Source organism: Micromys minutus, assembly GCF_963924665.1.
Source record: "Micromys minutus genome assembly, chromosome: 16".
In the NCBI taxonomy this organism is placed as follows: Eukaryota; Metazoa; Chordata; class Mammalia; order Rodentia; family Muridae; genus Micromys; species Micromys minutus.
Window position 1 is genome coordinate 34,108,160 of NC_137985.1, and position 12,199 is coordinate 34,120,358.

General features: G+C 49.2%; 1 protein-coding gene across 1 annotated transcript in view; it reads left to right on the forward strand.

The window, feature by feature from the left end:
- Nucleotides 1-524: 524 nt before the first annotated feature.
- Nucleotides 525-12,199, forward strand: part of CLMP (CXADR like cell adhesion molecule) — a 94,642-nt gene continuing 82,967 nt past the window's right edge. The window contains exon 1 of the mRNA XM_080930200.1: nucleotides 525-848. Coding sequence (XP_080786326.1) covers nucleotides 824-848 — 25 coding nt within the window. The 5' untranslated portion in view covers nucleotides 525-823. The remainder of the gene's footprint in view (nucleotides 849-12,199) is intronic.

The following is a 12,199-nucleotide window of genomic DNA, read 5'->3' on the forward strand; positions in this document are numbered from 1 at the left end:
GACCCTGTCTACCCCCAACCACCACCACCCCGCCATCCTCCCGCAGAGAGAGAGAGAGAGAGAGGGAGAGGGAGAGGGAGAGGGAGAGGGAGAGGGAGAGGGAGAGAGAGAGAGAGAGAGAGAGAGAGAGAGAGAGAGAGAGAGAGAGAGAGAGAGAGAGAGAGAGAGAGCATTGTGAGGGAAAAAATATACAAAAGAGCAGAGAGATTAGAGAGATCAAGGAGAAAAAAGACAGAATTGAATTGAAAAGGCCGCATCCTCCGGCTCTTGGCCGAAGTGCTGCGGTCTCCTGCACCGCGTCAGTTGGCACCGAGCACCCCCCTCGATCACCCCGGGCCGCGGCCCTCCCTCCCGGGTGGGAGGTAAAGCAGCCCCAGCAGCTAACCCCAAACGCAGAGAGGGAGGGCGGGAGCGAAGAGAAGGGAGGGCGAGGGGAGGGATGGAGGGAGGGGCTGCGGTAGGAGGCAGCCGTGTGGTTCCAGCTCATTTTTTTCCCCCTCTTTCTCCAGTCGGTTTTCTTTCCAAACAGGGAAAAGTGTTCCACGAAGCGGTAGCTCCTTGCCGCCTCGCCTTCTCCTCCCTGACCCTAGGCTCGGCCCCCGTCCCAGTGCGAGCTGGTGGAGCCAGGGCTAGAAGCCCTCGGAGCCCCCGGAGCGCAGCGCGCAGGGGACCCGGGCGCGGGGCCAGCGCCCGCACATGGCTGCAGCCCCCTGCGCGCACCCCGAGGCGCCGCGCCCTGCTCGTAGAAGGTCCGTCGGCTGGGTTCGGTCGCCCTGCAGCCAGGCTGCGCTGAGCCGGGAAGTGCCCGTGTCCGGGGATCGGGATGTCCCTCTTCTTCCTCTGGCTAGGTGAGTGCCTTAGGGAGGGCGGGAGTTTGGGTGGCCCTGGGGAAACGCCACCCTGCGTTTGGGTGGAGACCCGCCCTCAGCACCGTGGTCCCCGCAGTCTGGGAGTGCGGCAACCACTCGGTCCCTGTCTCCGCGCCACCGAGGGGCGCATCTGGCAGCGGAGGACCGCCCAGTCGGCCATCGAAATGTCTCACACATCTGGGCCCTCCAGCCCGCTACGGGGTGGGGGCGTTTCCTGGTGGAGTTTGGCGGAGAACCGTTTGGTGTGGAGGGTACTTTTCAGCACATGGTTTGGTTTCAGGAGTACCAGGGGAAAGTGGAGAGCTGGGGAGGGAAGGTTCATCCAGGGTTTTCTGTGCCAGGTTTTGAGGGTGGGGGGAGCTTTTTGTTTCAAACAGGCGCCTCTGAACGCTCAGATTAGAAACAGATGTGTTGAAGGGGAAGAGGGAGGGAGAGGGAGGAGAGAAGGAAGGAGAAAAGGGTAGAGAGGGAAACAGGGCAGGGTGTAAGGAGCACCACAAAGCCAGGTGACTCCATAAGATGCAGGCTGAATGCGACCCCGGGAAGGAGAGAAAGAAAGCCAGAGAGAAGCAGAGAGAACGGAGGACAAGAATGTGAGGAGGAGCCTGGGTGAAGGGAGCCTGGAGTCCTTGAAACCAATGCAGCAGAGGAGGCAACAGAGGGAAAGAGCATACTCCGCCCCTCCTGAACCCGGCTGGGGCAGAAAGAGCCCTTCTGGGTGGTCCTCATTTAGGACCAGGAGGGTCTCCTGGGGAGGGGGGCAGTGCCCTAAGACAGGCTGGCATTCCTGGACTGGACCTGGCAGCTTTGTAGGACAGGGTAGAGAAGGGGCACATGGAAAGAGCTAGAGGAGGTCTGTGAACCTGTGAGGGACCAGGCCCTAAAGGCAGCAGGACACTTGAACAAAGTCCAAGTGTGTGTCAAGGAGTGGGCTCTTGTCCACCTGGAGTCAACACCCAAAGTTAGGCGGGCATTCAGAGTAGGGTAGGTGTGGTGACCCCCCGAGGGTGACAGAGAACTCACCAGCAGATCCGGACTGGCCAGGTGACTCTGAGCAGCTCCTACATAGGGCTTTGTTTCCTTAGCTTCCCCCCCTCCCCAAAATAGAGACCTTTTCTTAGGGCGTTTCCTGGCCTGAGAGCCAGTATCTTCATGAATTGGATAGAGGCTGGAGCCCAGAAAAACCAGCAGAGGTGAACCAGAACTGAAAAGCCACTTGGCATAACGACTACAGCTGTAGACAGTCACTGAAAACTTACGCATTGGTTGGTAAGAGGGTGCCGCCCCCAGGCTGGTAACCTCTAAGGCATAGAGAGAGAGAGAGCACTCGAAAGCTACAGCCAAGGCGGGGGTGGGATGTGGGGGGAGGGGGCTCTTTCCCCAAGCTCTTTGAGATCTTGGCCAATTGTTGCAGCACACCTGGCATAGCTAGATGGCACCTTTGTCAGCCTCCCTGAGTCACACCTCTAAGCCGCCAGTACTCAGATGAGCCTTAGCATCAAACTCAGAGTTGCCTTGTTAGAGCCAACTAGCCTCCGAGTCCCCTTTACACTGAGTACTTTGATGTGGGTGAGTTTATTAATGCCTCTGCTCTTCGAGTCAGCCCTACTGGACACCCGGTAGGCCTGAACCCATATTGCACATGAAGAAATCAAAGTGCACAGAAGTCAGGTAACTCCAGCGAAGCCACAGGCTCATGATGAGCGGATGTGGGATTTGAAGGTAGACTGAGCACGATGTGCCTCGGAAAATGAAGAGTGACTTTGGTTCAAGTGGGTGGGGTCAGCTGGTAGGTAGGCCCGGATGGGACCCTTGATGGTGGCTATGTTCTCGGTTTATGAGAAAGGAGAACCTGATTGAAGCAGAGATTAGAGGTGATATCTATCTATCTATCTATCTATCTATCTATCTATCTATCTATCCATATATATATAAATCTTTACTATTTCTTCTTTATTTGTTTTGTTTATTACACCTTTAGATTTGCTTATTTTATGTGTGTGAGTGTTTTGCCTGCTGTGTATATGTGTACGTGTATGTGCCTGAAGCACATGGAGGTCCAAGGAGGGCATCTGACCCCCTAAGCTAGAGTTACGGACAGTTTGTGAGCTGCCAGTGGGTGCTGGGAACTGAGTCCAGTCCTCCGTAAGAGCAGCAAGTGCCCCTAACCACTGAGCCATCTCTCCAGCCCTTGTTTCTTTTTTTTATTAAGCGCCTGTTAGGTGTAATCATTTCCTCAGAAAGAAAAATTAGCTGCTGAGTTAACTCCCCACGTGCTTTCTTTCTTGGGTACTCTCACAAAAGTAAACACCGGGGAGAAGACAAAAGGGATGGCAGGCCTGGAATCCTCACAACTGAGCCTTCACCTACACCTCTTCTTAAGCCTTTGCTTCATTCGGATGTTAGCAGATTCAGGCTTGGGATGTCCTGGGTCTAAGTTGCTTCAACTATTCAAGTCAGAGAACAGGAAGCAATTTTAAGGGACACCCACCTCATCCCCACAAATCACCCCTGCTTTGGGTCAGGAGCACAGAGGGAAAGCAGCTGTGTTGGCTGGATCAGCTTCCCTTTGCAAGATGGCTTTGAGCGTTGGTATGTTGAGGGCCCTTCAGCAAGGACAAGTTAAAGTCCAGATTTGCCAAAAAAAAAAAAAAAAAAAAAAACTAAACAAACAAACAACTGAAACAAAATGAAAGCAAAAAGCCAACAACAACAATAACAAAACAAAACAAAAAGACCAACCCTTCCTTATTCCACTCGCTCATCCTTAATTGGGGTGATTTCCCCCATGCTTCCTCTCAGAAGTGGTTGTGTTAGATCCTCTTGTTGCGAATGCACGGTGTAGCAGGAGAGCTGGAAGGGATGGGAGAGGTTAACAGTCTACATGAGGATGATCAGCTGACTTCTTGCTTTTGTTCTTGACCCGCTAGTGAGTTCATCCTACACTCTGCTGTCTTGTCCATAGCTGATAGGAAGCCAAGAGCCTGGACTAGAAAGTGGCAAGCCCTCTGGGTTCCCGCTCCATCTCTCCTTTGTAAAAGGCGGGTAGGGTAGAGGATCTTGAATTCAGTTTTCTTTTTTTATTCGATGACATTTTGTTCCTTCAAAGTCTTTTTACAGTTCTCATTGTTTTCTTTCTTTCTTTTTTTGTCATCTTAAAAACAAATGTTAGGTTAGCTTGTAAATGAGCCATTGTACCCTCCCCCGAGTGTGTGTGTGTGTGTGTGTGTGTGTGTGTGTGTGTGTATGCGTGTACGAGCGCGTGTTGCTGGAAAGTGAACCTAGTATATGCTATGTGAGCTTTCTTCCCACTGAGCTACATCCCTAGCCCAGCGCCCATTGCTGTGATTCTGAGCAAAAACACTCAGAGGACAGGAAGGAGCTGAATTCCCCAGCAACGAGTGTGAGGAAAGTTCACAAGCAGATCGGAGCAGGACCACGGGTCTTCCCCTCATCTTCCCACATTAGTGCTGTGCTCACAATAGGAATATGATCCCAGTGGACTCACGTCTTGTCCTAACTTATTTGTGTCTTATGCTCAGTTGTGCGACACGTGCATGTGGTTTCATCAAAGTATCTAATGATGGCGAACAGTTGAACAGATGGTTCAAAACACAGAGCCAAAGATTGTCACCACAGGGGGGGGGGAGAGAGGGGATCTAAACTACTACCCAAACCTCTGGTTCTTAAAAACTTGAACTCAGACCCCTCAGAGAATATAATGGGATCCAGTTCTTAGAGGGAGACACAAGCCACAAGCTTAAGATTTTCCATTGAGCTCCAGGGTTTTGTTGACTTCCTGGTAGCCTCCCTTGGAGTTCAAATTTGTTCTTTATCTAAAGCTACCTCTTCTTTTATGGTGAAGAAGGGACCAAAGTTCAGAAAGACTTGGGTAAGGCAACCCAACTAACTTATTCAGAGAGTCAACACTAGTCCCCAGGTTCCCAGATTTCATGATGTCCTGCCACACATCCGTGAGACAGAAAATGTCTCTCCTGCCCTTTTATTTTGTGCAGTTAAGCTGCAGGATCACAACTGGCCTTCCAGAGTTTCAGTTAGATGAGCTAAATGCTGAGTAATTGGCATGCTTTTTCATGTTGAGAAATTGCTTGGAAAATAGGGCAGATGTCGAAACATTTCAATTCAGACCATCATAACTGGAAATCTTGGAAGTTTTCTGAAGTGTCATCTTTGATGTGTTCAGAAAAGAAAGAATTAGTACCCGAAGTTCCAAACATGTGGTTGTGTGCACACAAAGAGCAGGATGGGATGTCAGGGGCTCCCTTCTGACTTAGGTTTGTTCTATTCCAAGCTTTCCGCACACCCCACAAGAATGATAGACTGAGCTCATCTCTGGAGTTTCTTGCAGGGCTGTCTCCTACTATTCTCTGAAAAGACTGTGGTCTTATCACTGTGCTTGCTTGGTTTTTGTTGGTGGTGTTGTTCTGTTTCAGGTACTGCCCACGTGGAGCAATTGGTGGCGGGTGATTATAATCCCATAAGAGTCAACTAAGTACTATAAACGAGGTGGTCTATGACTTTCACCCCACAGTTGTCCTGAGTGAGCCAGGGAGCCTTTTTCAAGGTCAGACTGAAGCCCAGATCCTTGTGCCCGGGGAGTTCATAACTGGAATTCTAGGCAAAGCTACCATTAAAACAACCCCCACCCCAAACGAGACACCCAGGAAAGACCAGATTGGTTTATTGTGCAAAACTATTTGTAAGAGTGAAACCCTTTTTGTCTGCTTTAAAAAAATACATTTATGTGTGTGTGTGTGTGTGTGTGTGTGTGTGTGTGTGTGTGTATGTGTGTGGGGGGGGGAGCGCATATTGGTGGCTATAGTAAGGATGTTCATATCATAGGACAACCCACAGGAATCGGTTTTCTCCTCCGACCATATGAGTTCTGGGGATTGAACTCAGGTCATTAGGCTTGTCTAGTAGCAAGATTCTTTACCCATAGCTGACTTAACTCTCTCACCACCACCCCCTTTGTTTGCTTTACTTTATCCATAATTTATGAATAATTAAGTACACTCATTAAGATGTAGAGCTCTGTCGCTTCCTTGCATAGGTCAGAGTTTGTGTTTTCAAATTTAATCCTGTATTATTCACCTATTTATATTTCAAAGCGAGAGGATTCCATGAGTCAGAACAGTAGGGAGAAATTCCAAACAGTTTTGGCGTTTGTTTCTTTGAGAGAAACTTACTCTGTAGCCCAGGCTGGCCTCAGACTCGCCACAATGCTTCTGCTTGCACATCTCATGTGCTGGGATACAGGTGTGAGCCTTGGTTTCCCAACATCTGTATGAGGCTGGAGAGTTTATGAAAGAAAAGGGAAATAGCAACTGGTGGGTTGGTTCAGCAAAAGAGCTGGTGTGAAGTTCTTTTTTAGAAATTAGTTTGATAGAAAAGAGGGTCTCTCAACTACAAGAGCCAGAACCGGGCCCCCAGTTCTAGGAGAAACCCAGAGGAGAAATGCCCCCTACCAGCGGCTGGCAGGAAACTTTATGCCACATCCTTTAGTCTGGGGTAGCCTATATGACAAAGATCATGCATGGAAGAGCCAAGTACTGGGTAGGGTCATAAATTAAGGGTTGTTAACTCCTTTATATAACCACCACCCTGCCCAGAAGCACATGGATTGATTCTCTATCCTAAAGAGAGAGCTGCATGGAGAAGTGGCCTGATTTCTTCCGGCTGTGGGATCATCTGGCCAAAGTGTCTTAAAGAGATAGGTACAAGTTCTCACAAGACGGCTGTTCTCATACCTTATATCAGCCTCACAGCGCTCTCCCGTAGTAAATGGCTTATTACTCTACCTTACTAATAAATAAGCACACCAAGGCTCTGAGAAGTAAACGGGAACTTGCACAAATATCCCAGGAAACAGAGAAACGGAGACACTAATCTAGAACTGGGGATTCCCAAGGCTGTGAGCTTGACCAGCAGACATACAGTTCTTCTATAAGGCTCAGTGCTACCAAAGGAGGGGGATCTAGATGTTGGGCCATTTATCACACCCCTTTTTCCTCTCCCATTCTAATGGTTTGTTTGGATTAGCAACTGTTGTTTATAAATGAGTCTCTGTACACATCCTGTGCACATCCTGTGGTCAGTGCTTGGTAACTAATGGAGGCTCATTGCTGCCCTTTCTTGCTGAGATGTGTGTCCTGTTTGGGGTTTAGATCCTGTGGCTATGGGCGTGAAGGTTTGGGAATCTGTGTGAATTGCTTGTGTATTGCATTTTTTAGTTAAATCCCACTTTTAGCAGTTCTGACTTCCTTGTATCCTAAAGAATGCAGACCCTTAAATCCCCTTAAAAAAAAGAAAAAGAGAGAGAAAGAAAAAAAAAAAAGATTTTGGTTCTCTGAACTCCAACTGTCTGGATTCTGAAAGCATAAAAGTTTATTTCCTTTGGCACCCTACAGACCAAAATGGGGAAGAATGCTGAAACGAACCTTTATTTTGTGACTGGCAGACGGTTGGATCAGTCTGTGTCGCCTCAGCCAAAGTCTGGCTGTGATAAGGCTGAAAACTGCTTTGTCTCTGGAGAAAGCAGCTAAAGAAAGCCTGTTCCCTTTTGGGCCCCTACTGGGAGGAGAAAATGGGACTGTTCCCCTCAGAATAGTTCCTCAGGTAGTGGTGGCTTTTCTGAAAAGGTAGCAAAAGGAGTCTGAAGAGGTCAGGTCAGGAGAGCCAAGTGAAGAGAAGGCAGAGGATGAGGATGGAGGAGGGGGAAAAGCAGGAAGGAGGAGGGGGAGGTGAAGAGGTGGGGGTGGAGCTTAGAAACAGTGCAAAGCGAATCTGATTGGTGTCTGCAGAAGGACCTCTCTGGTACTGTCCCTCCAGGATGGCTGCAGCAACCCATCAGCCTTCTTCTTTGGTGCTCACCTTTATCCAAGATACTTCTTTATTCACATCCTCTACCTCAGAAACAATTTCAGAGGTGGGTGCTACCCCTGATCTGGGTTCTGAGCTTCCTATAATATGGAAGGCCAGTCTCTACCACCTCAGCACTGAGCGGTGAAGAAGACATGTTTGGAAAGAAGAGCTTACACACATAGGAGAGAGTGAACATCAGGAATGTTAGGAGGCCCCTGGGAGTTCTCAGAAGTCATATAATTCTGCCTGTGTGGAAGTCAGGGTCTCCTCTTGTGCCTTCAGGGACCTTATGAACTTCCATCTCTTACTAAGCTTCCACAGTGTCAAGGTTGGGGCTAAGGAAGCAGCGGGCAGGCTGGTAGGATGCCCTATCAGCATCAGAAAGGCAGGATTAATCAGTGTGTATCCTTGGCAACCTGCCAGATGCTTCCTGGAGGGACTAAATCTCCCATCATCCTCTGTGTCCTTGCCTTCTGAAACGTATGGTGTCATTCTTCATCACAACCTGTCACCTCCATTACCTCATCCCTCACGGGATGCTAAAAAGAGAAAGATGAAGACGGACCATATCAATGGGTTGAGATGTGTTCATTAAGACGGTCGGACTCCTCTGCTGGGTTTGAAGTGAGTTTACTCTACATGGAAAACAAACAGGATTAAGGCAAGAAGGAATCTTCTATCCTCAAAGAAATCCAGTGTACAGAACACTCAGCTCCGGCCCCTGACATATTCTGATTTTTTTTCTTCTGGGTGATGAAAGGCAGCAGGAAAAATCCAATCCCTGTGAGGGAAATTGTTTTGTGACTTCATTGTTTAAATTTAGGCTTGGGTTTGAGGGGGCTCGTTCAGACTGGGAGCGGCGTGCCTTCTAACCCAACCCCCGTCACTTTACATTACTTCCAATGACAATTCCAATTATCTGCAATCACTCTTCAAGAGAAGAGCAGGGGGAAGGCACATAGGGCTTCCATGTGGACCAGCCATGGAACAACTGACATGAGAGCAGACCCTTGGGGTCCCAGACCCTGGCTTGGGGCACTTTGTAATTGTATGACTTTGGGCAAATTACCTCACCTCCCTAACCTTGGTTTTCTCAGCAGCGTGTAGTGACAATGTCACACAGTGTGTGTGTGTGTGTGTGTGTGTGTGTGTGTGTGTGTGTGTGTGTGTGTGAAAGCTTAATGAAGTAATGCATTTCAAGTTTAGCTTCCTACGAGCTACAAAATCAGCAGTTAACGAATGTCTGTTGTCATTATCATGACTATCTTTGCTTAGGGAGCCTTGGCCTGTGGGGTATTTGGTGGGGGGCCAGCTTGAAGTAAGCTGACGCCACACCATTAGAGCCAGTCTGCAGTGACCACTGTTGGTCCTTTATCCCACTAGCAAGTCCCTTAGCGTCCTTTAGGGGATATTATTGTCCTTTAGGACCTCACAAGGCTCATGGTCCCATCTGTCCTCCATCTGTCTGCAGTTTCTCTGGGAGACTAATTTCGTGTGTTAAGTAGCTGTGGTCAAGATGGCCCTTCCTTGGCTGTTTAGCTTACTGTCTGCAGGTTCCTGAAGCAGTAACGCAGCCTGAATACCTTTTTCTGTGCCCTCACCCTCATGTTCCATAGTTGCCTGTCTGTGCGGCATGGCCCAGCTAATTCATTTCTGTGTTCAGCATCGAGTAATGCTTTGTTTAGCAACCACTGTCACTAGCCACTCATGTCAGCGCTTCAGGCAGGTAATCCGCTGCAAAACAACCTCTGAGGGGTTATCCTTCTTTGTCCTTAGAAACTGAGACAGGAAGTCAGGTGCTCTATACTGTACTGCCTGAGTACACATGGTGGACCTTTGCATCCTGCTTCCTGGTTGCTATGGAAGGACAAAGAGGCAGGGCTGGGAAGATGCTTGCTCTGCAAGCATGGGGTGCTTGGTATGGATTTCAGACACCCATGTCAAAGCCCAGAAGCACACTTCAATAGCCAGGTAGCTGGGGGGCTCCTCACACCTCCCGAGCTATCCCAAACAGAGGGTCCACTGATGGACTGATCTCAAAACGTAAGATGGAGGCTGACAGAGCAAAGATACCTGAGGTTGATGCCTCGCCTTTACACACCTGTGCATGTGTGCCTCCCCCCCCCCCCCCCCCCACACACACACACACACACACACGAGGTAGGAGGAGAATGAAGAGTCAGATTGGGTAACCTGTGCTATAGGCAATTAATTCTGTCTCTGTTGAAGCATCATCCATTGCACTTGTGCAGAGAAGATGGCTAGAATATAACTAGGAGATCTGTCTCGTTGTTGTCTCTGTCCTTCCACACTGCACAGCTGTGGGGCAGTCTGGGGGTCTGGCCTCCCACAAACCCGAGATCCCTTTGTTCTCAGCTGGTCATGTACCCGCCAAAATTAGACTCCAAAGAGCCCAACAGCCATATCCAAGACGTGTTGAATTATATTTCCTTTTTTAAGTTTGGGGGTGGGGTGGGGGCAGGAAAACCACAAGGTGAGAAGAAAAGCCTGCTTCCCCCCCTCCATTGACCCAAGGAGCAAAGTGTGATTTTCCTCCCTACAAAAGGCAACTAGGCTGCTGTCCCAGATTCCCACAGGCTTCAAATTCCCCCCTCAGCACACTTTCTGGAGATGGGGCTGCTGGTGTCTGAGTTGTTCTCGGGGGCCCAGTCTCCATCTGCTTTCCTCCGGGGGAGTTCTGTCTTCCATCCTGCAGCTAACAGTCAGGAGCAGCAGGCTTTGCCCTGCTTCCCTTCCATGTCCACAGAGAAGAGGCCAGAATCCAGGCCATTGCACCACAACCACCTTCTCTGCTCCACTGCCTCTCATGGCCTATTCCCAGAGCTCTGAAATTCCCTTGGCCCCGAGGAATCCAAGTCCTCTGAACACTGCCACAGTAGCTTTATCATCTTCCTGTCCCTCTCTCTTCAGGCCCCAGATGACCTGCTCTTAGAGGAGAGACAAAGAGGGAGGAGAGATCTGTGAAGCTCACCTACTCTATACCTACAATACTAGAGCAGTTCCCTGCAGGGGACCTACCACTGAAGGGCCCTAAGTTTATCATGTGACTTTGTCTTGGGTCCTACACATTATTCATAGAGACCTCCACCTTAATTACCTACTTGTCTCTTTGCCATACACCACATTCCTTGTGGCAAAGCCTTGCCTGACTCCCCAAGCAGAGAGCTCTATACCCTAGCAGTATCTTGTTTATCCCTTCCCAGTACCTTACGTTACATTATAGTAATGTCCAGACCCTTTCCTTCTGATCATGTGGGCTACTGGCTAATGTTCATGTTGAGGATGAATGGAGCCAAAACGAAGAAACACATTAGTGAATGGGGAAGAAGAAACTTAGAAAAAGCAAGATGTTTCCTCTTCCAAGAGTCTCTTCATCATCAAAAAGGCCCCAGGGAGGAAAGGATAATGGAGATGCTGAACAAAGGTGAAAGGTGGCAAGAACATTTGTTGGGAGAGGTGCTTTTCTGGTCAGTCTCAGGGTCAAGGCCCCCAAAGGCCTCGACGTCTTCAGAGCATCCTGAACAGCACTGACTCCAGAAGGGATGGGCTGGAGCTTGCAGCCAGGCCGTGTGTAAGAAAGAGGGTGGGCTATTGTAGTTGTCCTCTCTTACCTCTTGACTCCAGGGCCAGGAGCAAGTCAGCCCTTCCAAGTGGTTTATTTCCATTTAATAATTTTCAGGGCCTGTGTCTTCTCCTTTTAACGGTGTCTTTAGTGGACAAGGCCAACCCAGCAATGCTGACTCACTCCTGCTTTGTCCATTTTAGGTCCTGTAGACCAAGTAGCTGAAGGGTAGAGCATAAGGGTAGCCAGCTCCCTAGTGTGTGGAACTTAGGGTCCTCTTCCTGTTTCCTTCTCCTTTTTATTTTGTGTGTGTGTTCACGCGCGCACGCATACACACACACACACACACACACACACACACACACACACACACACACATGCATGGATAAGTGATCACACACATGCCCATGCACATACATTATGTCTGTGTGTGCATATCTGTGTTAGGAGGTATGTGTGCTCCTACTCATCATATATGGCAGGCAGAAGGTGATGCTGCGATGCTTTCCCCTCTCACTCTCCACCTCAATTTTTATGACAAGATCTTCCCTGAATGTGAAGTTTGGGGATAGATAGCCCCCGAGTCCACCGTCTCTTTCACCTGGGTGATGGGAATCCAAACTCCAGTTCTCATGCTTGCCCTTGGTGGGCCCTCCTCACTCAGCACTAAGCTACCCAGTAGAAGAAACAATTGTCAGCCAGTCATTCCCAAAAGCTGGATGGGGCTTTAAGAACGTGCACGCTCTCTCATTTGCCCTGGTGATTCTCGTGAAAACACCTTGAGGCACATAGTGTCACCATTCCTTGCTCAGGTAAGGACCAGTGAGCTCAGTTGTCCTGATGGAACACAGTGGGTGGTACA